The sequence below is a fragment of the Chelonoidis abingdonii genome, chromosome 1, assembly GCF_003597395.2.
Source record: "Chelonoidis abingdonii isolate Lonesome George chromosome 1, CheloAbing_2.0, whole genome shotgun sequence".
In the NCBI taxonomy this organism is placed as follows: Eukaryota; Metazoa; Chordata; order Testudines; family Testudinidae; genus Chelonoidis; species Chelonoidis abingdonii.
This window is the reverse complement of record NC_133769.1, coordinates 103229736-103256788: the sequence shown is the minus strand read 5'-3', so window position 1 is coordinate 103256788 and position 27053 is coordinate 103229736. Positions and strand designations below refer to the sequence as shown.

Genomic DNA, 27053 nt, shown 5'->3' with positions numbered 1-27053 from the left:
CTCCAGTTCTGACCCTTGGGTCTGGCCTCTGATGCCTGCTTCAACCCCTAGGCCTGATACCTGCTCCAGTCCTAGGCATGACCGTCCAGGTCCTGGCCACTGACACTGACTGTCAAAAAGGGTGCAAATTGTGAAGATTGGTTTTGTAACACAGACACCTTTTTAATAGGAAATGAACTGAAAGCACCAATGCCAAACAGGGTAGTCAAAGGATAAGTCTTTTCAATCATTACTGACCTCAGCTGAATTTGCAAAATCTATAGTTAAATAATGAGGATGGTTGGTTCCTTGTTACCATCTTCTCTGTCCATTTGTGATACCTGTGCAATTATATAGGAGATTTCCTAGAGTTGCATCAGCAGGGATCCTCTAGAAGAGTGGTTCTCAACCAGGGGTACACATACCCCTGGGGGTACGCAGAAGTCTTTCATGGGGTACATCCACTCATTTAGCTATTTGCATAGTTTTACAACAGGCTACATAAAAAGCACTAGTGAAGTCAGTACAAACTAAAATTTCATACAATGACTTGTTTATACTGCTCTGTATACTATACACTGAAATGTAAGTACAATATTTATATTCCAATTGATTTATTTAATAATTATATGGCAAAAATTAGAGACTGAGCCATTTTTCAATACTAGTGCACTATGACACTTTTGTATTTTTATGTCTGATTTTGTAAGCAAGCAGTTTTTAAATGAGGTGAAACTTGGGATATGCAAGACAAATCAGCCTCCTGAAAGGGGTACAGTAGTCTGGAAAGTTTGAGAGTCACTGCTCTAGAGCAGACATTGGAAAGTCCCTCTTCCCACAGTTCTATACACAAATGGTGGAAACTGAAGTCCACAGTTTCAATGGCCCTCAGCTCCAGAACTGTGCAGGGGAGAATTCCATCCATGAGGCCCAACTCTTTCTCCACAGCTATATAAGCTTGGGGAAGAGAAGCCAACATAGAGAAGCAGAGATAAGGAGCTGCAGCAGGAACCTACATGAGGTGAGATAGCTCAGTGGTTTGAGCATTGGCCTCCTAACCCAGGATCATGAGTTCAATCCTTAAGGTGGCCATTTAGGGATCTGGGGCAAAAATCTGTCTGGGGTTTAGTCCTGCTTTGAGCAGGGGGTTGGACTAGATGACCTCCTAAAGTCCCTTCCAACCCTGGTATTCTATGAATCTAAAGAGGCCATAATCTGGCTTTTTACAGCTTTTACTCAGGATAGTTCCCCTGTGCTGACTGGCTGTTTGTTATCTCACATATTTACCTCAGCCTCACTCCACCTGTCTTCCATACTCCCCTTCTTCTCATTACTCTAATCTCCTCCCTTTCATGGGCCCCTACTTTTCTCTCTCCTTTCTTGGTTAATCCCCTTTCAACAAAACCTCACCCCCAAAATTAGAAAAGAAACACAAGAACAGCAACAAAAATAACACCCCCTGGCACCAACATGACATTTGTAAATCACTGTGTTGTTCACTCTGCTCATATGTAATATCCCTTACCCACAATCCTTGATCTTAATAAAAAAAAATATTGCAGATATACCAATCTCCTAGAACTGGAAGGGACCTTGAAAGGTCATCTAGTCCAACCCCTGCCTTCACTAACAGGACCAATTTTTGCCCCAGATCCCTAAGTGGCCCCCTCAAGGATTGAACTCACCCCTGGGTTTAACAGGCCAATGCTCAAACCACCGAGCTATCTCACCCCCTTGTCTATTTAAATTGTAGACTTTTTGGTGCCTTGTTCAATGTTTGTACAATGCCTGGCACAATGGGGCACTGATTTTAGCTAGGGTCTCTAGGTGTTACCATAATATAAATGATAGTCATAGAATCATGTAATCCCTTTTATGAATCACTGTCTACATATCCGCTAAAACAGGGTATGCTGGTGGTTTGTACAGGTTAAGAATAATGCGTGAGCCAGCCCAGTGACCTAGCAGTATTGATCTGTACTGCCACAAAAGAGATCTAGATTTAACTGCAGCTCTTGTCTCCCATGCAGCCAAGTGACAGAATCTGGGACTGCTGAAGATGCCTTATCGTTAGGGCAATGTTGTTACTCAGAAGCAAGTTGGATAGGCTGATAAAGAAGCAATGTTGGCAGGCTCCCAAAGGAGTCCCAAAGCAGCTTGCTAAGGCTAGCGGAGCGATGGCTGCAATGGGAAGGGAAGAGCTCTCATTGGAAAAACTGGAGTCTGACTTTGGCGCTCTGTCATTTTTCTGGCCCAGTGCTAATGTAATAAACCTGGATCGTTACCTACCACCCAGGGCTTGCTGCAGAAGTTATAGATGGAGTAAAGGGAGTTGACACTATGGACTCCGCCATACTGCAGGCCGATGATGAGGCTGCGAAAGTCCTCTCCTAGTGCCATGCTGTAGGCATGTTGTCGAATCAGAACAAAGTCAGGCTTAAAGGACCTAGAAAACACAATTAGAGTGATTCAAAAATAAAATAATCAGCAAGTCTCTTTTGCCTCCCCCCTCCCCCCTTTTGCTCTCCTTCAAATAGAAGGAACCTTCTCAGGCTACAGTATTGTATCAATTATACTACAAAGAAAAACCTAGTTATAAAAAAAATATCCACATAACCGAGAGCACAAGGGCTTAGAAACTCTCCAGACAGATTTGCCAGAGTTTCCATTTCAGACAGGCTCACACAGGAACAACCTATAACAGAAGCCAAAGATCATAAATTCTCTGGTGGGGTGGGGGAATTCTCCCTAGTAATCCTAATAATTCTCTTTTGAAAATCTTGGCCATATTTGGTGACACTTGTTGCAATGTGCTGCACAGATGAAGGAGGAAAAGATTGTTTTCTAATGATGGGACTGGATACTGAAATGAAGCCCACTGGGTGGGAAGATCATGCACAGATTTCCAAAGATATCTCACGCATCCAAGCATCCACACATATTTCCTTTTACTCACAGACCGCACTGCGTATTGGACACAGACAGCTAGAACATCTGCACCTAGGGATGATATACTGCAACATAATTAACAAATTTTCAGATTGCCCATCCAGTGATGAGACTTACTGCGTGAGCAATCAGCTAATTATCCTAGCCAAGACTCACCATGGGATCCTTAGGATTCCAAATGTAGCAACTCTCTAACCAAACTGGAGGCCCTCCAGGGTGAGGCAGTAGGAGATAGCTTAGGTGTCAACTAGATGGAAATAATCCCTTTGCATACTGTATCTTAGGTCCAATTAAAGCATTTGGAAACAGCAATTAGAAAGGTTGCCCAAAACAGAGTTCAGCAGTTTGTACCCTGAATGCACTGGAGGGACTTTTCCACTGACTATGGGGACTATTTTACATTTAAACAAGGTTTGCATCAAGGGCATTGAAAAAACTTCCATATTGCATTAAACTTCTTAAAAGAAATTAGTTCTGTCCCCAGGACCCATTACCTCACTGACCTTGAACATTTTCCTTGCTATGAGACTATAATTTCAATCCTTAGGATGTATGAACTGGAACTATTTTGGTTTTATAGCCCTAACTTATATTTCCATCACTCTGGCTGGAAAATCTGAGATGGCAACTCTGGGCCAGATTGTGGCAAAGAGTATTGAGAATAAAACCCAGAACTACTTGTGGTTTTAAATTTTGTTTTATTTGTTGGCCTTGGACTTTTGTTATTAATCTAGACATGGCAAGAAGCATGCTTTGCCCTTGTTATGAGGCAAGAGGCAGAGGCTTTGAAACATCAGACACCCTCCCCTGTTGTATTTCTAACCCACACGGACTCTTTAATGCAGTGGGCACCAAAGGTGGCATGTTTCTCAATCAGTGAAAGGTGCAATAAACAACAAGCAGGCTGTACTATTAAATGTGCAGCTGATGTATGGATCTTAATAAGGTGAGGCAAGTGGCGACCCCCATGCTGGGAAACAGCGAGAGAATACAAATCTTGGCAGTTTAACTGCTTGACTTCTGCTGACATTCCATGTAGAAAGCACCCACCGGGCAGCCAAACATCCCCAGAAAATAAATTAACTCTCTGGATGCCAAACGTTCAGGATTCAGTGCCCCCTAGTGGGCTGTTAAACATTCTAGGATCTAAGCAACCAGATGCTCTAGGTGCATCTTAATTTCCCTCAGGTTCAAGAAGATAGGTTGGCACAGCAGCACAAAACTATTAAAAACTACCCAACACCCAAACCCTTCCTTGCAACCGGTTTTGGAACTGGTCCTTACAGCGCTGGAATGTATTTTATTCATGCAGTCCTGGTACTAGTTTTGTGTCCGCACATGAACCTGCTATATTGACATGCACACCTTTCCCCCCACCAGCCGATAGCGAACATTCAAGGGTCAGATAGAGAATCACACTCTAAAAAAAGCTGTTACCAGCTGAAACTCTGGGTTGAAAGACTTCAGCCTGCTTGAAGTTTAGAGAAAACTATGGACTTTTAGATACCAAGGAAGCAGGAGATCCCAGTATAACAGATGGCAATGATAATGCAGAGTAAATGATGGAGCCCTGCTATCTAAACTCTATATCTTGTATGAGAATAGGATCAGTTTCATTGGTCAGAACCCCTCCACTGAAAAAATACACTGGGAGAGGGAAGAGGGTGCTAATAACCATATACAATAGTATGATTCTGCCCCACCACTGCTCCGGGCTATGGATCTGTCACAAGCCACAGCTGAGAAGTGGATCTCTCTTTGGAGATGTGGGGCAATTGCCAGATCCCAAAGTATCTTGAACAATAAGAAACAAGAGGAATGAGTGCAGGTTCTGAAACCACTAAGGTAAAAGCAGCAAGTGTGACGAAGAGGAGTCTTCTAGGCATCTATAAAAGAGAAACTGAACCTAGTGGGAAAATGGGAGGCTGAAGGGTAGAAACTGCAAGAAGAGAGATCAAAAGGAAAATAAAGGGCATCATCCTTTGGGAAGCCAGCAACTCATAAGGGCGATGATATGAATGGCAAACAGCTAGCTGTGTGCCCTCATACCTGGGAAGACAGAGGCTTGGTTCCCACACAGAAGAGGATTTCTCTCTATGATGTACATTTAGTTTTCTTAGGAGAGTAGGTCATTTTTGAAACAATTATTCATTCAGAGGGGTAAATTATGTTCTAATACAATGAGCCCTTGAATTTTAGAATGGCTAACAGTATTACAGTTTCCTTTTCCAGCTCCACTTATCCACACAACAAGCAATAAAAATGACAGTCTAAACAGAAAGTTGACAGTTCATGTAAAAGAGAAAGGGTTGAGAGAAGACTTCCTTTTCAAATGACATTAAAATAATTGGGCCTGGCAGGGTCTGTAGCATCTATGCCTTGAAGTCCCAAGTACCCTCATCTGATGGGGCTAGGAGTGTGGATATGGTACGCAGCAGGCTCAGCTCTTGACTGAACCCTTCAACCCAGGTTTTGGAATAGCACTGATGGGCCTTGTTTGCGTAGAATCACCTCTAGGCCTCCTTAGCCAAAACAAAGGTTGTCCGAAAGCAGATAGGCAGAGGAAGAAGCTACCTCAGAAATATAGTGGAAAGTAAAATGTTATGGATAAATGTGAAATGTGAAAATCCAGAACAGCAGCTCAGAACATATCAGCAATAACTTGTAGCTGTGCCTAGTATGCTTCGCGCAGGTGCCCTACCTTTCCTAGGCAGAAGTAGGCTTCCTGAATGCACACACCCTTTTCCCTACTCTGACCAGATAGCTTCAGCTTTCGGCAGAAGGGAGACCCCTTCCTCGTCCCAGCCTCCCCAAAAGCCCTTTCCAATACTCAGCAGAATCTAAAGATGCAAGTCCAATTCTCATTTACACTACATACCACTTTGGCCCTGTAAAAGAGCTTTCAAATGGGGGTAGTTGTAAACTAAAATGGCACGCAGGACTGTCGTGTAAATGAGAATCAGATCCTTTGCCATTTAAACACTCCCACAAAAATTTCATTTTCAGATTAAACTGATTTGCAATATTATATTTTAAAACATATTTTAAGTTTATTCTTCTCTAATGCCGACCTTGGAATGCGCATGCATGGCTTTGTCATCTCTAGGCTTGGACTGTGGTAATATTCTCTACTTAGGGTTACCTAGAATGTCCAGAAGCTCCAAACAGTGCAGAGTATAGCTGGCCATCTCCTGAGAGGCGCAATTCACCACAAGCACAAGAACGTGCAGTTCTCTCCTGGTCTGATGTAACTTCCCACTTGTCCCAGATGCTATTCAAAGTGAATGGCTGCCTCTCACCCTCGAGCTCATCTTGGCCGTTCAGATTGGAAGGCTCTTGTTGTCCATTTCCAAAGTCAAGCACTCCAAAAGTGGCAGCAGTAGATCACAGTTGAAAGTCTTCTGCCTTTGGAAGCTGGAAGCGTCTTGACTATGAGGCCACCATGCAAGGCATTTATTTTGGTTTGTATTTGAGTGACTGCTTTTTGTTTTGCTCCAATGTGTTTTAGTTCAGTTTTCTAAATGGTAAAACTAGTTTAGCAATGGGCCCAACTCAGAGACATGGATCCAAACAGCCATGGCTTTAGGGAAAATTAAGATCTGAATCCAGATCCTAACTTCTTGGCTCATGCTCAACTATACCTAAATTTGTGCTTCAGTATTTGCAATTGCACCATTTAGCTGTCTTGGCAACAGGTGTGATGGAAATTAGTAAATAAGCATTTGAAGGACAATTCAAGGGAATTCTTTTTCTGTTGTTCTCATAGTTCAACACTCCAGGAGCAGCAGCAATGGCTCTGACAGTGCAGAATGCTCTAAGAAGCAGAAGAGAATCAGATCTGAAAAGATCATCAGTAACATTTCACTGTAGTGGTTAGGTTCTCCAGCCATTGTGGACTGGAACACAGCAAATGACACCAGCAAATCCCGCTGGAAGGTGTCATTTCCTATTTCCTAGTTCTGATTATAGACTTAACTCTGGCTTGTTTCCTTGGTCCTTCAGTTGTTCATAGAGAACTCCAAAGAGCTCATGAGCATTATTAGAAAAATAAAATTCAGGACTATGTTATGCTGTCAAAACACCTTTTAAAATCCCTTCTCCTTCCCATCAACAAGTCACCCACAGACAGTCAAAAATTACATCTACTTCCACAAATAAGGTCTGTTTGACCTAGCACTTTACTTCTGCATAATTAGATTTCTTTTGTGACTGTGAGGGAATCACACAGGAGGGCAGCTGGCCATCTCTTCTATTCATTTCAGCACTAACCATCTAGGTCACTCAAAGAACAGAAGGTTGCACTACTGTGACATGTTTTTCCCTTTGCATTATGATGAGCTTATGGAGCTCTTTGATCATTTCAAAGGAGGAGGGCTGTATCTCTTTCAGTCTCACAGGGCACTCTGTTTCTCATGTTCACACAAGAAGGCATCTTGGATACCAAAGACTGAACTAAAGTATTTTAAGTTTTCTGAGGCCAGGTCTACACTACGCGGTAAAATCGATTTTAGATACGCAATTTCAGCTCCGAAAATAGCGTAGCTGAAGTCGAATATCTAAAATCGGTTTACTCACCCGTCTTCACCGCGCAGGATCGATGTCCGTGGCTCGCCATGTCGATTCTGGAACTCCGTTGGGTTTGGTGGAGTTCTGGAATTGATATAAGCGCGCTCAGGGATCGATATATCCCGTCTAGATCAGACGTGATATATCGATCCCCGAGCAATCGATTTTAATGCGCCGATAAGGCGCGTAGTCTAGACGTGCCCTGAGTGACCAACCTGTTTTACCTCAATTCTCTTACAAAACCTATCTTATCTTTTCAGTACTCAAAGAAAGGGAAGGAAAGCGTACAATTAAGCAATAAGATACAAAAGGCTATGTGTTGCCAGGGGATTAATGGAGTCTACAGGCAATGTTCTGAGGCACAAGGCCAAAACTTGAGTGATTTCAACTACCTAAACAGTGCAATAATCCCCCAAGTATGCACTACCTCAGGTGCGTCTGAGCTAATATGAAACGGCATTTATGAAATATGAACAAATCCTGTCTGTGCATTACCTGGGTGTTAGTGATATAGTTATGACATCACTGACAACCAATTACAGAGCTTGGCTATTTTTGGTTTTACATCTATTATTATATATTTCACAATGTTAGAATTACTGTATGTTCCCAGATTTCTCATTATATTAATTTAAATAGCATCGTAAAATAGAAAATCTTCCCTTTCAACCAAACCCTCACGTCTTAATTTTCTACAGAAAGGGGTAAATCCTTCCTCCCTTACTCATGCAAAGAATCCCACTGAACTCAATGGGACTAATCATGTGAGTAATGTGACTGGGACTTGACCTTTGGAAAGCATTATTTGACAGTGTAAAGAAGAGGAGTAGCTGTTTTAAACAGACAGTTGGGGATTCAATGTACATGGCAGATGGGCATTGCTGGCACATGATGGCATATATTACATTGGTAGATGTGCAGGTGAATGAGCCTCTGATCATCAACCTCAGCCTGGACCAGTCCACACAAGAGATCCACTTCCTGGACACTACAGTGCTGATAAGCGATGATCACATAAACACCACCCTATACTGGAAATCCACTGACCGCTATACTTACCTACATGCCTCCAGCTTTCATCCAGACCACACCACACGATCCATTGTCTACAGCCAAGCTCTATGATACAATTGCATTTGTTCCAACCCCTCAGACAGAGACAAACACCTACAAGATCTCTATCAAGCATTCTTACAACTACAATACCCACCTGCTGAAGTGAAGAAACAGATTGACAGAGCCAGAAAAATACCCAGAAGTCACCTACTAGAGGACAGGCCCAACAAAGAAAGTAACAGAACGCCACTAGCCATCACCTTCAGCCCCCAACTAAAACCTCTCCAGCGCATCATCAAGGATCTACAAACCTATCCTGAAGGATGATCCATCACTCTCACAGATCTTGGGAGACAGGCCAGTCCTTGCTTACAGACAGCCCCGCCCCTCTGCCATGTACATTGGCCAAACCGGACAGTCTCTACATAAAAGAATAAATGGACACAAATCAGACGTCAAGAATTATAACATTCAAAACCAGTTGGAGAACACTTCAGTCTCCCCTGGTCACTCGATTACAGACCTAAAAGTCGCAATATTACAACAAAAAACTTCAAAAAACAGACTCCAACGAGAGACTGCTGAATGGAATTAATTTGCAAAATGGACACCATTAAATTAGGCTTGATAAAGACTGGGAGTGGATGGGTCATTACACAAAGTAAAACTATTTCCCCATGTTTATTCCCCCCCCCCACCCCCCACTGTTCCTCATAACTTCTTGTCAACTGCTGCAAATGGACCATTTTGATTAGCACTACAAAAAGTTTTTTTCTCTCCTGCTGATAATAGCTCACCTTAACTGATCACTCTCATTAGAGTGTGTATGGTAACACCCATTGTTTCTTATTCTCTGTGTGTGTATATATATATATATATATATATATATATATGTATCTTCCTACTGTATTTTCCACTGCATGATCCAATGAAGTGGGCTGTAGCCCACAAAAGCTTATGCTCAAATAAATTTGTTAGTGGTGCCACAAGAACTCCTGTTCTTTTTGCAGATACAGACTAACACGACTGCTATTCTGATTCTGGCACAGAGAAATCCACAGGTGGCAGAGTGGACTCCAGTGGCCAAGAGAAGGGGATTATGGAGAGTACTGGGAGCCACTGCAGCCATCACAACTTAGAGAGACCTCAAGGTTGCTCTAAATTGCTTCTTCAGAATGGACTTACATCTACTGGCCTAAGGACCAGGGATTCATAAAGCTGGGTTACATGCTCCTCAAGCCATACAAGAGCAGTCCCCAAAATCCATCCCCATATTTTTTACTTGTAAACTGAACAAATTTGTCATGAAACTCAGTGATGAACAATAAACATAGAACCTCATATAGCCATTTTTTGCAATCACATTTCAGAACAGAACCACACTTTAGGAAAAGTGGTAGAGAACAAAAAGTTACCAGGAAAGAGATTGAAGATTTTAACAGTCCATGTTACAACAATGGCAGAAGCCAATGGGGTTGTACATGTGTAGGTTTGGCACAGTTAAATTTTTATTATTTTAACATTTCAATTGATAAGAGTGAAGTTCATTTTCAAGCATTTTTTTATGTTTAGCCATTTAAATTTTCACAGAGTTGTACAAAAATTATGGGTTTTAAGCTTTTAAATGTTCACAGGAGTGGGAAATTATGAGACGGTGTCAGACAATTATTTAATGGCAGACACTGAGTTCAAAATGTTAAAGCTTTATAACTAGGGCCCTACCAAATTCACAGCTGTGAAAAATACGTCCCAGATCGTGAAATCTGGGCTCCTCTGTGAAATCTGGTCTTTTGTGTAATTTTACCCTATGCTATACAGTTTTTAGGATTTCATGGGGGAGACCAGGGTTTCTCAAACTTGGGGTCCTGACTCAAAAGGGAGCTGCACAAGGGGCAGAAGGCTATTGTAGGGGAGTCACAGTATTGCCACACTTACTTCTATGCTGGGTGGTCAAAGAGCGGTGGATGCTGTCCAGATGCCCAGCTCTGAAGGCAGCGCTCCACCAATAGCAGTGCTGAAGTAAGGGTAGTAATACCATACCAAGCCACTCTTACTCATGTGCTGCTGCCTTCAGACCTGGACGGCCAGAGAGTGTCGGCTGCTGGCCGAGGACCCAGCTCTGAAAGCAGCACCACCGCCAGCAGCAGCAGTAGCAGCACAGAAGTGAGGATGGCAATACTGTGACCTCCCTACAATAATCTTGCAACCTCCCCTAGAACTCCATTTTGGGTCAGGGCTCCTAGAGTTATAACACGGTGAAATTTCAGATTTAAATATCTGCAGTCATGAAATTTATGATTTTTAAAAGCCTATGACCAGGAAATTAACTAAAATGGATGGTGAATGTGATAGGGCCCTATTTATAACAATTACAAGCACAAATTGTCAACAACACATGTCCAAATACACACAGTATATATCCTTAAATGAACTCTAATGAGTTCTTAAGCAGAATTTTTCTTACTTTACCTATCTGTAGGTTTTGATTATTATTGATGGAAATATTTTTTGTTGCTTTGTATGTGCACAGTGAAATCAATGTTTAGCAACATTTACTGATAAAAATCTACTCTTTCCACAACTATACCTGTAGAACAAAGCAGACTTTGCCTCCTCCTTTCCAACATTCATTTTTCCTCTGAAACATCACTAACAGAAACCCACGAAGAAAAGAGATGAATAGGAGCAAAAAAGTGACAAAACTTAAATACTTTAACTAGCTTTTGCATTCACTTCACAATTTAGCTAATGAATGATAACTCAGACCTTGGCTGCACGTTTCTTAGCAGAAGGAATATGCATAAACGTGAACAGGCCAGGGAGGGGTTTTAATCTCTAAATTGTTCCCCACCCTTGTCTGGTAACAGTGACTTCTGCTTTCTGGCAGCTGCCTCCAATCCAAATGTTTTCCCCATAGCTGTCAGCATCCCACTCACATGTTGGCTGGACGCCAGCTGCTGGAGAGGTGAAGAGGGACATTATTCATCTGGGATATAACTAAACCCCGATGAGAGAAACAGTTCCTTCAAGCAGCTGTTTTACAGCAGCAACTGGAATGGATGCAACCAAAGAAAACCCTAACCTCCCCATTGTGCTTCTGATAAAAAAAAGCGGGGGAGGGAGAAGGAGATGATGGTGGAAGAATAAGGCAATCATCTCTCTTGTGGGAATAGTTACTAGAGTTTATAAAAAGTGTGTTCCACATGCTAGATTGTTAAATATGTAAATACAAGCTGCTAAATTCTACCCTGATTTACATCTTGGTCTAACCCACTGACTTCCCCGGGTTGCTGAGTGCTTAAGTGAGCAGTTTGCTGGGGGAGAGAGTGGGTTGGTTTTTCTTTAAATACATATTTTAAAAGTTACATTCTGTTTGAAATATACCAGTATGACATCTATTTAAAATAATCAGCCAAATTTGTTTCATTTGAAATACATTTATTTTTCTGTACACTTTGTGTAAAATATATGGTACATATTGTACTGTTATAATACAGTACATTCAATAGATCATGGAAAAACTATACGCTAAACATATTATTTTTCCATCTGGCTTTTGGGAGACTACATTCTCCAGATCAGTTTCTTCATCCTCCTAAACTTTCCTTCCTTTGCAGGGATTCCCAGTTTGGCTTTAAAAAAGACAGGACATTTTCCTAAAATGTGCATGGAATTTACCCAAATGATGAAGAGGCACCAACTAGGGTTCTTCTATGAAACATGATTTCTGGAAGATGTCAGAGGTGAACACTGAGTGTCTCATTAGAGAACTTCTTGGATCCACACATACCTACTAGCTCTCTCAAACTACTTTCATGTATCCTTTGCAGAACAGTGATGGAAAGAACCCACCCCCTAGCAGTGAGCAGTCCCTGGGTGACAAAAAATACTGATCGCCTAGCAGTGAGCAGCTAATGTGTGGCAAGAAAATATCTCTATAGGACAAGAAACCAACCACCTCTTGCAGAGGACAGCCTCTGTGTGGTAGAATATCCACTCCAGGGGAGAGGGGGGGGGGCTATGTGACAGAAAAACATCCGCTTGAGACAGGTGATCATCCACATGTGGAATTAAAGCATTCACATCCCAGAGCTGGCAACCCATATAGAGCAGGAATATACTTGCCTCCTGGAGTGGACAGAGGCTGAACAGCAGGAAAAGACCTGCCCCCAGCATGGCGAGTTGCATGTGGAAAGGGCAGTTTCCCATTCCATGAGATCATATAATAGATCACAGTGCAAAAGCATGTAGTGGAGAAACACATTTTTAGGGCACGATGGATTTAGGATTGTGATGCAACAGGCTCTAGACGTGTCACTAGAACACATGCAAATGCTAAATCAGCTGGAATCAACAGAACAGTCATAATTAATTAAAGAGACAAATGGGCTTGTACTGAGAAACAGAACATTCATTGGCCTCTCCACAGTGGTGACTGACGGGCATTTCAGCCAGCTAGCAGAGTGAAGCATGCACATTGTTACACAAAAGGGCTGAATTGCAGGCAAAATCTGTAGTACTAACCCCTCGCCCTGCAAGAGACCTGTGCTCACCCTGTAGGATTTCCTTCCCAACGGCCTGTTTTTTAAGCATGGTGGGTTCCACTTCTCTTCACTTTTAGTCTCTCTCTTTGCCAGTGGCCAATTCTGTCTCATTTTGATCCAGCGGAACAAACCCACTCCTTTTCTCAAGCACGGTCTGTTTGTATCAATCTATTTAGGCACATATGACTCTCTTCATTGCAGTACCTAAACCTCTCACAGTTAGTCATTTATTATTTGTATTATAGTAGTGCCTCAGGGGCCCAACTCACAGACCAAGACACTGTTGTGGAGGGCACCATACAAACACACAAAGAGATGGTCCTTGTCCCTGATGTTCGTATCACTAGCTGGTGGCAGAAGAACTAGAGCGCCAAACAAGGCGCCTCTAACTGAAGGAGCCAACCAGTGAGGCAACAAGAGGGGAGCAAGCTGATACATATTTAATCCATATCTTTAAAAATCTGAAACACTCCCACAGAAGCTGCTTTTCCCTGTCAAAGAAAACACTTATAGATTTCAATGTATCTCTGCTTTCTCCTTCACATCCACCAGAGACAACAACGACAGACTCGCTAAGCCTGGATGCAGGGTCGGTCCACAACATTTTGACATCTGAGGCAGGGAGCTCAAATGATGCCCCCATGCCTCCTCACTTGGGCCAAAACTTTGAAAGGTCTCAATTCTGCCTTCTTTCTGTTCTACTCCTCTCATGGTACTGCTCTGCTACCTACCTCAATCAGGACCGGCGCTAGTGCTTTTCACGCCCTAGGTACACAGCCATTTTGCCACCCTGCGCGCCGCTCCCGTGGCTCCAGTGGAGCTGCCGCACCATTTCTGCAGAGAGTCTGTTGGTCCGCGGCTCCGGTGGAGCTGCCGCAGCCGTGCCTGCAGGAGGTCCACCGAAGCCGCGTGGGAGCAGCGGACCGTCTGCAGGCATGCCTGTGGTAGCTCCACCGGAGCTGCGGACTAACTGACCCTTCGCAGGCACGACTGCGGCAAGTCCCCTGAGCCGCCTGCCGACCCCCCCAGCAAAATGCCATCCCCCCGAAAATCCTGGTACTCTAGGTGATTGCCTAATTTGCCTCAATGGAAGCGCCGGCCCTGACCCCAATAAAGGAGAACTAACAACTTAAAATGTTTTGTTCAAAAATTTTAAGTAACGCTTAACTTTCAAATGCCTGAACAGCAAATGTAACTTTTCTTGTCTGCACAGTAAACATTGGCATTTTTATCTGTTTGAATAATCAAAGTGGTGCTTTCCATGCCTTCTTGGTTGCGAAGATTTGAACTGTTTCCTGAAGGTCTACAGTCTGGGCCAGCTCATGCTCTACTGAGATGGTTGCAAGGCCGACCAGCCTCTCCTGTGTCATTGTGGAGCGTAGATGTGTTTTTTATTAACTTCGGCATGGAAAAGCTGAGTTCTCCACTGGCAACTGTGACAGGAAGTGTTAGAAGTATGCGCAGAGCAACAAAAGCATTTGGAAAGAAGGTGGTCATCTTTTTTGTGCAGATATATTCCAGAACAGCCTTTGGAGTTGATCCTGCTGAAATGTATCTTGAAAGGGCTTTCAGTTCATCACCTAAATCATGTGCATCAATATCGCGCATGTCATCATGTGTCAACACTGTCTCTAGTGCCCTGCATCACAGGTGTAGGTCTTATTCAGGTATAGTGAGGAGTTTTGGAATATCATACAACATCCCAAATATACTGCTGGGTTCCTGGAGCTGCATGAAATGTTCTTCAACTGACTGTATTGTACAGTCTAGAACCTGGTTAAAGAATTCAACTTTGAATTGTTGTTTGGGATCTCTTATGGGGATTAACCCATTCCTTGTAATCAAAATGTCTTCTTCTTTGGTGACTTGTAATCTTGAATGGCTGGGAAAATAGCTGCAGCGTGAAGTTCCTCTGCCAACTTTGGTGCACCCTTCAGAACATTTTGAAATACCTGATCTGGCCAGTAAGCTGTAGGTATGACTTTGCTTTGTCCAGTTGTTCCATTGCTCCAGATATATCAAGGTCAACACCTTGGAGTCTCTTACAACATTCATTTCAAACAGTATGTCATGCCACAACAGTAAGCCACACAGAAATTTGAAGTTATTTATGATTTTGGTGATTCCATTTCCCTCTGCCACTGTTCTCCCATGGACAGTTCCTGTCATAGCATTATCCTCCATAATGGCAACTATGGCATCATCTGTCTTCCCAATATAGTGTTTGATAGGCTTTATCGCCTCCACTCGACTTCCCCATTGTATGGCACTCAGTGGTTTAAGAAGCACAGTGAGCCTCCACTCGACTTTCCTATAGTTTCCCAGATGTTGCTTCAAAATTTACCATCCATGAATTGCTGCAGAGAAAAATACATAGATGTTTTGAATTACATTAAAAAATTCAGCAGCCTCACTAGAAGCTGATGCTGCATCACTGACCATCAAGTTCAATGAATGAGAACTGCATGAGACAAAAAAAGCTCAAGGGTTTAACTTCTCAGATCCATGTCTGAAGTCCTTTGTTCTTTCCTCTCATGTTGGTACCATTATCGTAGCCCTGATCTCTCATGTCAGCTATCGCAATTTCCATATCTTCCAGCTTTTTAAGAAGCACATTTGTCATACCAGCTCCTGTAGTATCATCAATGTCAATAAATTCTAGAAAATGCTCTCTGATTGTCACCATTGCAGGGACATTTTCATTAGGTTCTGTTGCTGTTATGTAACACATCTGCCCCTCTGAGTTGGCAGCAACAAGTGTCGGGTTCAGTATCCAGGGGTTCCTTTTCAATAACGCAATGCAAAACCTGCTCCAGCTCCCACCTGGTGACCTGGGACAATTACATACCACCCCCTCGGGCGCCTCTAGGAGGCAATACTTCCCCTCTCGCATGCACAGAGTCGGAGTGTAGAAAAATCCTTTTAATAAAGGAGGGAAGCAATGTGGCATCATACTGGGGAAACACCACAAACAGGATTCATAACATAAACCATGAGCAAAAGACCCACCAAGTAAGTTTTGACAGTGTCCTTTTCCCAGTAGGGTCTTAAGTCCAATTACCCCAAAGTCCAACAACCCAAAAGTCTCTGTCCCAGGGTTCAAAAGTTTATCTGCAGAGTTTTACCTCCCCCAGCCTGGGTGGAAATGGGAGGGACACAGGGTGTTAAGGGGCACCTAACGTGGGCTGGGGCCGCCTGCCCCTCCTCTCCGTGGAGTTCTGCTGCAGCCTTCACCATGATCAGCTCCACTGCACCAGCTGCGCCGCTCCTCCAGCCGACCCGTGAGCCTCTCCAGCCATCCCCACAAGCTGCTCCCTCTACTCGCTTGCTGTTCCGTGGGCCATTCCAACCATCCCGCAAACTGCTCAGCTCCGCTCCACGCATTGTTCTGTGAGCTGCTCCAACCATGCTGCAAACTGCTCCGCTCTGCTAGCTGCTTCGCGATAGATCTTCAGGCTCCCCCACTAGTTAACACAGCACTCAGCTCGGTAAGTTTAGCTCTTTTAGTGATTTCAGCTCTTAGTCATTTCAGCTTGTAGTAGGGGAGCCTCAGTGCTGGTGCACCATTGGCCCAAAGTGAATTCAGCCCAGCAGTCTCTAGATGGATTCCTAAAGGAATCAAAATTAACTCTGCTCTTCAACAGTGGAGAGAGAAGGTGCAATTGGTGTTCCAGACCCTCAAAAGGGGGCCAATACCATCAGACAAACACACACCAATCCCCAACCTCTCTCAATTCACTGGGTTTTGGAACCCATGTCCCTTGTCTAGCAAGTGCTACTTAGTTGATGGTGAGATTCTCTGTCATAAAATAGGTTCATAGTCTCTCATTCACATAATCAGGGTAACAACACTTTATTCCTTCTGCCCCAATAACAGAGAAATTGAGGATCCCACAGTTGTCAAAGTGACTATTTTAGCTGCCATGGGCTATGCTAGGCGGGGTGGGTGTGTCTATGCAAACAAGATCAGCCCCTGAAATTCTTTTCCACACTCGCCATAATTCACCACCAGATGTCAGGGTAGAGCTCATCCTGACTCTGCTTACAGTTACAAAACGCACCATTAAAGTCATTTGTTCCGTATGGCCGATGTCAGGTGTGCAGTCCAGAATAACAGAGTAATATCTTTCTGACTTCAGATCTGCCACAATCTTGTGTTTGACTTTTGTTGCCAGTAACTGTATGATCTCATTTTGAATTGTTTTTCCAAGGTAGTGGTGTGTGCACACTTCTTGGATGGTGACTCCTCTTACATGCTCCTGGAGTACAGCATCAAACTCAGCCATCAGCTCCATAATTTTAAGGAAGTTTCCATTGTTTGGCACATACAGCTGATCTGAAGTGCCACACAGTGCTAAGTTTTGGGTAGCAAACTTTACAGAACATTTTGTCGGGAAAGAGACTCTGATGCAATCTTCTCTTGATGCTGATCCTCTATGGTGGCCTTTAACCTTAGTCTCATCTCAAGCTCTTTCCATCTATGGCAGTGGTCCCCAAGCTTTTTGTGGCCAGTAGCACATTCATGTTTTCAGAAGAGTGTGGCGGGTGCCAACAATTACTCACATACAGGACCGGCTCCAGGCACCAGTGGAGCAAGCATGTGCCTTGGGCAGCATCTGCTATGGGGTGGCATTCTGTCCATTCTGCAGAGTCGGAGTGGTATTTTTTGTTTTGTTTTGTTTTGTTTTTGTGTTTTGGGTTTTTTTGGTGCCAGTTCTGGGCAGTGCAGAGAGAAGATGGGAGGACAGAGAACACTGGCGCCCACAGCCTGCAACCCTGGAGTTCTCTGTCCCCAGCAGGTGCGGTGCCATGGCTTTTCTCCCCTGCTGGGCACTAGGTGGACGCACATAAATGCCCTGGAGGGCACCATGTTGGAGACCACTGACCTATGGAATGCTCTCTGGTGATTTTCTGCCTTTTCATGGCATGCCAGATTTCTAGCCAGATTTTTTCCAGTCCTTTGTTCCTGTAGAACCCAATGTGGCTGGAATATTAAACTGGAAAAGTTTGCAACAAAAACAGTATGCAGCATTCTGGGTTTTTGAGTACATAAGCCATGGCCTCTCCAGTTTGTCACCATTGGGGATTTCATGCTGGTAATGTGTTGGATGGAAACTTCTATTTTCATTGTCTTGGGGAACATGAAGTTTTTCACTTGCTGTGGCCCATGCAGTACTAGGAAGTCTCTCAGGCTACTGCTCAAGTGGAACCACAGCCCTGGATCATCCAGACTTAAGGAACTAAACTCAGCAGCAACTGTTTCTTGTGCCTCCACCACACTCTTCTCTGATCTACACTTTTCTTCAGGTATGGGTATGGTTACATCCATTTGAGATGCAGATATGAATGCTGCATTAGCTGCCAGGTCACCTGCACTCTGACTAACTCCTCACCGCTCACATCCTCACTGGGGCTGGAAGTCTCACCATCAGCATTTGTGTCTATGTATCTCAGGAGAGCTCCTTCCTGCTTAGATAGAAAAGCTTCCTCTGCTTTCTTTCTTTTTCTGAATGCTGCCCCAGAGGGGCGTTTTCTTCTTTCTCTCATGACTGCTGGTCTGTGCCAGCTATAGTAGCTCTCATCACTCAATTGAAGGGGACAAATAAGCAGGCAGTAGCAGGGCCTGAGTGAGGGAAGATATCAGCGTCTTAAGGGCTTAACTGGCTCCTACTACTTCAGTTGACTGCCTGTTCTCCTCAAGTGGGTTCAGGGAAGCAGCAGGAAACAGGAAGCTCCCTGAGAAGCTGGATTAATCAGTCCAGGCTCCTGGGGGTGCTAGAGAGGTACATAAGAGGCTCCTCCTCCTCTCTCTCCCTGAAGCTCCTGCTGCTTTCTGTTATCTCCTCTTACCTTTTCTCCTGCCTGCCTGTTATGTCTCTTGTGCCCTCCCTCCTCCAGCACTGCACTCCACCATCTCTGTGCATCTAAAGCAGAGAGAATACATATGCACCAGCAGCAGACACAATTTTCTACACTCTGGGTCCTAGTGGCACCCCGCCCACCCCCGCCCGCCAGTCTAGCAACCGCCTCAGTTCACCTCATGATAAAGGCCAGCCTTGCCTGGGTGGCAAACACAGCCCTGCATTTTATCTAGTGCAGAGAGAGAGGGCAGGCTTAGGAGTCTAAAGTATCAAGTTAGAAACATACAGTAGGCCCGATTCTCATTTCCATGGAGGCCCTTTCACCCTGTTCTGGCAGTGTAAAGGGGCTCAAAGTGGGTGTAACACTAACAGTTTATGATCCCTTTAGGCTGCCAGAGTGCAGTGTACAGGGGCCTCAGTGGAAATAAAAATCAGGCCCATTAGGTCTAATCCCAACAGAGTTGATCAGCCCTTCATCCTTCTGAGACTGATAAATTAAGTCCCAGGTAGTTTGCTGTGTGTGGGTCTTTCAGACATCATCTTGATAACCAAGGTCCCGTGCATGGATATTGCACCTCTGATCTGTCACACTCCACCCAGAGGTGGCTGCATTTCACTGGTGAAACAATTCCTGTTTCCAAGGTGGTTAGAGATCTTTTGGAATGAAAAATCCTCTATAGCTATAGGGCCAAATTGCACAATATTATTGATTTAACATTTAACTGGGAAAATTTTGGTGCTGCATATCATCACAGGCCTGCAACTGTTATGCAGGCAGGGGAGGTGCACTGCAGAATCTCCTCACGCTGCTCTGACAAGGCATTATGCTAATAATCCACATCACATCCACTTGTTCTGTTGCTGGTCCTATTGAACAGAGGCATCCAGAGTGTTGCAATAAGTATGGTAATTTGGTAACAAAGTATTCACTAGAGACTACATAAGGCATCATATGGCTGCTCTCTTGCCTTCTGAATTTTTGGAGACATGTGCAAGGAAGAGCTCTCAGAGTGAACATTAGATGGAGAAACAGAGGCATAGAGAAATTAAAGCAAACATTTTCAAATGTCGGTAACTCAATAGTTAGGCATCTGAATCCATATTCAGGTCACTTGCTAAGTGACCAGATTTTTAGAGGTACTGAGAATCCTTTGGGCATGTCTCCATTGCGTCTGGGAGCAAGCCACCCAGCCCAGGCCCACAGACTTGTGTTATCAAGGCTCGTGCTAGTGCTCTATAAATACCTGTGTGGACGTGGAGGCTTGGGCTGGAATTCAGGCCCTGAAGCCTGAGGAGAGGTGAGGGATGTAGGCTCAAGAGCCTGAACTGCAACATCAAAGCAATGTTTGCACAGCTATGTCTAGAGCACACTAGTGAGTGTGTGGACAAGGGCTGTGAGGCTCACTCCCAGACGTAGTGCAGACATGCCCCTAGTCCTCATTGACCTGCCTGTAGTTTGTGGGAGTCCCGGGTCTCTAAAAGTCAGGCCACTAAGTAAATACCATACTCCAGCTGCCCAAGTTTAACATTTTTTAGCTGAAGTGACTTGCCCAAGGTGTCACAAGCTAGTGGCAGAATCCAAAATGGCATTAAGGTCCATTTACAGTCACTCCCTGCTTTCCCCAGCTGACAACACCACCTACAAAATTATGTATTTAATTTTGTCTGAGGGAAGGGATAGGGCTAGAGCTTTAAGTAATATTGCACCTTCCCGTTAACCAGGGCTTCTTTTTCAGAAAAGAGCGCCACGGTTATTTACTTGGGCAGTTTTAATCAACTGGCATAGGGACTAATAGAATGTCCTAAACCCTAGGCCCCCAGAACAATTAAAAAAATGGTTTGAATTAAGCATGCAATAGACCCTGTCCATTCCATATGAATGACCCATTGCAAATAACTGAATTTTGCTAATCAGGGAATAATTCAGTTAGTGCAATTTAAAATGTGAAGATAATATACCAGAAAAAGTTAATACGGAGTGTAGGTTAGCTTTATTTATTCATAATCTACTAGTACATACATGATGGTGCATTTACTGTATTAAATTAGTAATTCAAACCTTTACTGCAGCCACTCAGTTACCATTCTTTTGAAGAGGAGTGTGCAGAGGCTATTGCTTTTGGGGGGGCGAGGGATCCTAAATGTGCATATTAATGAGGTACCATTCCACCCTATGTCACATTAAGGGGATTTCCAGGCATTCAGGATTTTTTCAGGCATCCCGATTATTCACATTTGCTATCTGGTCACCCTACCTGAGGCTTAAATAATTCACCTGAACCAAGGCCCAAACGATCCCCTTGCCCAGAAAAAAATAATCTGTTGTTTTGTTTTTGTTCAGTCAACATTTTCTGCATTCTGTGCCCTTGAACTTGTAACTCTCTTCAGGTTCTCCTGTAGTTTCCAGTTTCCCTGGGCCACATCAGACCTTCCATTCCTTGAGTGAGTATAAGCAATTGGTTACGCAGAAGCTTGCTGTACTGTGGTTTGGGTATTTTAGACGTAGAAATTACTCATGTTTCTTCTGAGGAATTCTCAGTGTTTGCAGAGAGCGTTAACTTAGAACTTCTCTAATTTATTCCCACAATATTACAGATCTGTCAATCCTTCCCATCTTCTTTAGGGGTTTTCTCTTGCTGTGACTAGAATAACTCAACCACAATGAGTATCAAATTATCTTCATCAGGGATCTGTGTGTACATGTGCATGAGGAGCGTGCCTGGGGGAGGCTGTCTGTGGCATTGGTGGATTTATGTGTATAGAACGTATGTGCTCTTGTGGCTAGGAGAAACATGTCCATGAGGGAGGAGAAGGTGAGTTGCACGTGCACAAGAGACAAGTTGCATGTGTGTCAGGAAACTAAAGTGTGTTCATGCCTGTGTCTGTGTCCATGGCTGTACCGTGTGTGTGCATACACACTACTGGCATGTATGTATATTTTCACATTTATGAGCAGTATGAATTATGAGATTATTATGGGAATGCCTAAGGACCAAGCAAGAACAGGGTCCCATTGTGCTAGGCACTGTATAAGCACAGAGTAGGAGACAATCCCTGCCTTGAACAGTTTACAATCTAAACCATCATGACAGACAAAAAGGTAAGGGGATAGAGCATAACACACATGGAAAGTGAACAGCGTGATGGTGGCAAATGTCATGTTAGTGCCACAATATTATTGATTTTAATTTTGGGGGTGAGTTGTCATAAGTAGGGTATTAGCTAAATGGAAAGACAAAGGGAGGGAGTGAGGTGAGGAGGACAGGACCGAGGGGAAGAGGATGGGAAGGAAGGTAGGAGAGGCAGTTGTGGAGTGAATAAATGCAGTATGACAGATGTATGTGTCATCCAGAAAAATAAGACAGAACATTGTTCAGTGTTTTCTCCTCTTCTCTTCACTTGACTTTTGGTAGGCACGAGGGTTGGAGTGCAGTAGTTTGTCAAAGCTGAGATACCTCCAAATGGATAGAACACATGACCAGATCCACATATGCCAGGCATCCATATAGATACCCACCCACCCCATCACCCCACCATACAAACATCCACATCTACAAGCACACATGGACAAACACAAAGATGCATACACACCACTGCCACAGCCAGATACACATACTCTTTCTCATATATAAATACCCATGCAGACGGACACCCTATAATACAGACAACTCACTCATCACAAACAGAAAACACTCCCTTTTTCAGACACAAAGTTTTATTGTCAGTAACAGTTTAATAAATGAAGGGAAATTTTGATAGACTCATGAATAACTTTAAGGGCATGGGAAGAGAAAAGAAAATGGGATCAACACAGGTGATCTTCTTGGATAGCTTTCCAGTTTTGTGTGTGAATGAACAAAGGAGTAGACTGGCACTGACCACCAGCTGATGGATGCACATAGCATGGAAATAATTTGTGCACTGGGAGGCAAAAATTAGTGGGACAAGTGAACACAACAGATGTCACAGATCTGAATTTTAAATATTTAATACAGACTCACAAAATCTTACATGGAAAAATCACTGGAAATTTGCATAGAAACAAGCACAGCCACAATCACGGAAAAATTGCCATAGAACTATAAACAAAGCTTAACAGCATCAAGTTTGTGGGATATATTTAGTGCAGGGATTGGCAACCTTTGGCACACAGCCCACCAGGGTAAGTCCCCTGGTGAGCTGGGCTGGTTTGTTTATCTGTCGCATCCGCAGGTTTGGCCAATCGCAGCTCCCACTGGTCCTGGTTCGCTGTCCCAGGCCAATGGGGGTGGCGGGAAGTGGTGGTCAGCACATCTCTCAGCCCAAGATGCTTCCTGCAGCCCCCATTGGCCTGGAGCGGCGAACTGCAGCTAGTGGGAGCCACGATCAGCCGAACCTGTGGATGCGGCAGCTAAACAAACCAGCCCGGCCCACCAGGGGCCTTACCCTGGCAGGCTGCATGCCAAAAATTGCCAGTCTCTGGTCTAGTGGGATGTCCCAGTGATCAATGTGAGATCTGATCAATTCTAACCTCTATATCAGGGGTCAGCAACCTTTCAGAGGTGGTGTGCCAAGTCTTCATTTATTCACCCTAATTTAAGGTTTTGCATGCCAGTAATACATTTTAACATTTTTAGAAGATCACTTTCTAAAAGTCTATAATATATAACTAAACTATTATTGTATGTAAAGTAGATAAGGTTTTTAAAATGTTAAAGAAACTTCATTTAAAATTAAATTAAAATGCAGAGCCCCATGGACCGGTGGCCAGGACCCAGGCAGTGTGAGTGCTACTGAAAATCAGCTCTCATGCCGCCTTCGGCACACGTGCCATAGGTTGCCTACCCCTGATCTATATTAATGCTCTAGAACAGGAGTGGGCAAACTTTTTGGCCCGAGGGCCACATTGGCATTGCAAAACTGTATGGAGGGCTGGGTAGGGAAGATTGTGCCTCCCCAAACAGCCTGGCCCTCAACCCCTCCCACTTCCCACCCCCGACTGTCCCCCTCAGAACCCCTGACCCATCCAACTCTCCCCAGATACTTGTGCCCTGACTGCCCCTTCCTGGGACCCCTGCCCCAAACACCCCCCGGGACCCTCCCCATCCAACCTCCCCTGCTCCCTGTTCCCTGACTGCTTCACCCCTCATCCACACCCCTGCCCCCTTCCACACCCCTACCCCCTGCCAGCCCCCTTTCGACACCCATGGCTATCCAACACCCCCTGCTCCCTGTCCCCTGACTGCTCCCCCCAGAACCTCTGCCCCATCCAACTCCCCCCTGCGCCCTGTCCCCTGACTGCCCCCCAGGATTCCTTGCCCCTTATCCAACCCCCAGCCCCCTTATCATTCTGCTCAGAGCAGAAGAAGCTCGCAGTCCAACTGCCCAGCTAGAGCCAGCCATGCCACCCGTGCTGCCTGGCAGGAGTGGCGGGCCAGAGCGCGGTCAGCGTGGCACGCTGAGGCTGTGGGGGAGGGTGGATAGTGGAGGAGGGGCTGGGGGCTAGCCTTCCCGGCTGGGAGCTCAGGGGCCAGGCAGGACGGTCCTGTGGGCCGGATGTGGCCCGCGGGCCGTAGTTTGCCCACCTCTGCTCTAGAAGAACACGTAGAGAGCATGCTAGTTAAGATACTGTATTTGGGTCTCTAAGATAACTCACTGAGTATCGAGAAATAATACAAAGAACTTACAGTGGTTAGAAAAACGAGTAGAGAAGAAGAAGATTACATTTCCAACCTGAACAAACGTAAGCTATTACATCTGGATAAAGAAAACAAAATAAATTTGAAAAATGGTAATGACAGAATAAACTAAGAAGTGAACTTGGAAAAAAAAATTGATTTGGGGGCTGCATATACAGTATCATTCCCATCATGGAATAGAGAAGTGATCATTGCTCTATATATGACATAGATTACATTGCACCTAACATACCATATTGATATTCTGGGCACCTCAGTACCAGAAAGAAGTGGACTAATGCTATCTGACTAATGAAATGGATAGATGGCGAGGATGAAGAGACAGCAGCACTGCTGGATGTGCCTTTGCCTGCAGTAGACTGTGGTTGATGCAAGGTGGTTATGCTGAAATGCTAACAACAACAGAACTATCCAACATACTGAGATATGGCATCCTCCCCTGAGGTAACGCAGAAGGCAATGTTGAAGAGGAAAATCTTCTCTAAGGAAGATGGTGCTGAGGAGCAGGCAGGTTGGTAGATTAAGTATATGGAAGTTTTTGGCACCCACCAGACCTGCAGATATTCAAGCAGACTGTCCCAGCCAAAGTGGAATGCATATGGGGCTGGTTGTGCATGCAAGGCAGTATTTACAGTCAAAGTAAGTCAACAGGAGAATACGAGAATGAAAGATGAAATGAAGACCATTGCCTATTGGCAGTACTATCAGGCCTGAGGTTCAATATATTATGAGAATGAGACATTTCTGCCTAAATTAAATGAGTGGGGAAAAGTGAGGCTAGAAAACAAACCTAGAAAATAATGTACATTTGGGGCCTGATCCAAAGCCCACCAAAAAGTCAATGGGGACCTGTCCACTGAGCTCAGTGGGCTATGGCCAGGTACCCGACCCATGCCACTTACTCCCACATCTCTCTAAAAAAAAAAAAGAAATGTAAGGAAAGTCAGCGTTTCTCACCTTACTACCTTGGTGCCGTTCCTCATGACCTGCATGTCCACCATGCAGCCACCAGTAACGTAAGCAGCCAGGTTCAGCTCTGAAAACTCAGCCTGCAGTGAAGTGAAAGAACAGAGCGTTACATGATGACAGAAAACACAAAGAATAAATTGACAGAAATGCAAAACTGTCTTCACATGGAATGTTCTTTCTAAAGTTTTCCATGAGGCAACAGCAGATCCAATTACTGATGATTTGCAATGGAAACATTGGAGAAGTGTTTATTGCTCCAACACTAATGCTGCATGACTACTCAGGATTAGGTTTATTGCAATAATAAATACTAAAGGAATTAAGAATCATCAGGCCAAAAAACAAAAACAGAGGTAAAGTCATTTGATTATGACTCAAGTTCCCACTTGGAAACATTCATTCGGAATTATGTCTAAATCCGCTGTCATGGCACTGGCCAGCTATAAACCTAATGCAAGAGATTTATGCCTCCCTTAATAGCCAAAAACCTCATTATGCTGCAGGAAGGTGACAAACAGGGGAATCTAGCTGAAGTGGCTTAGCTATTAAAGGTTTAACTATTTACATGTTTAGTGGAGCTGGGTAGGTTACTAAGTTAATGTTTAATTATTAAAACAATTCAGTCCGTTCTCTTTATAAAGTGTAACTCACACTCCCGAAAAGGTTAGCAAAGATTAATTAAGCAATTAGAAGTAAAAGGTGAGTTCCAGGTGATTACGCCTGCTGCATGTCTCAGGTGGATCCCAAGGACTTCAACAGTCTCATATATGTAATAATCCCCTAGAAATGCATTCGATTGAGGGCCTGGTTGCCAATGTGAAATATAATGAAGAAAGGAGTGCAAATTAGACTTGTAGAATGTATTAAGCATTATAAGCGGGAGTAGGATATCAATATTAGCTAGTCAGGATATAAAAAATGTCTAAAGATCTTCCCTAATTACAGTTTGATGAATAAACTGTAGTGAGGCATATATGTCTGTCTAAAGTGCCTGTCACCATAGCTTTCAATGTTGTCCTCTAACTAGTCCTCTAACTAGTTCAAACTGGCTTCTACCTAATTTCATAGCTATGCAGTGTTGCCAACTCTCACCATTTCATCATGAGTCATACAATAAATTAGTGTTTTTCTTAAAGGCCCAGTAACTGAAATCAAGAGATTGTATGAGAATCAGAGAATCATAGAATATCAGGGTTGGAAGGGACCTCAGGAGGTCATCTGGTCCAACCCCCTGCTCAAAGCAGGACCAATCCCCAACTAAATCATCAATATGTCAAATTTCATTTTTAAAAGTGTTTCAAACTCTCATAGATGCACAGAAAAGCTTGAAAATAAGATGTGAGTGCAACCTAAACATTCAGAAACCAGAAGGCAAATTAGAATAACCCCACTATGATGGAGTCAGGCCCTGGGCTTATTGGTGACTTTTCCTAGTGGTTAGGATGCCAGGC

The 27053-nt window shown here is 44.0% G+C and overlaps 1 protein-coding gene across 1 annotated transcript in view; it reads right to left on the bottom strand.

The window, feature by feature from the left end:
- Positions 1-27053, bottom strand: part of SYN3 (synapsin III) — a 290187-nt gene that overhangs the window by 203224 nt on the left and 59910 nt on the right. Inside the window, exons 4-5 of the mRNA XM_032786144.2 lie at positions 25591-25682; positions 2269-2425 (exon numbers count right to left, since the gene is read on the bottom strand). Coding sequence (XP_032642035.1) covers positions 2269-2425; positions 25591-25682 — 249 coding nt within the window. The remainder of the gene's footprint in view (positions 1-2268; positions 2426-25590; positions 25683-27053) is intronic.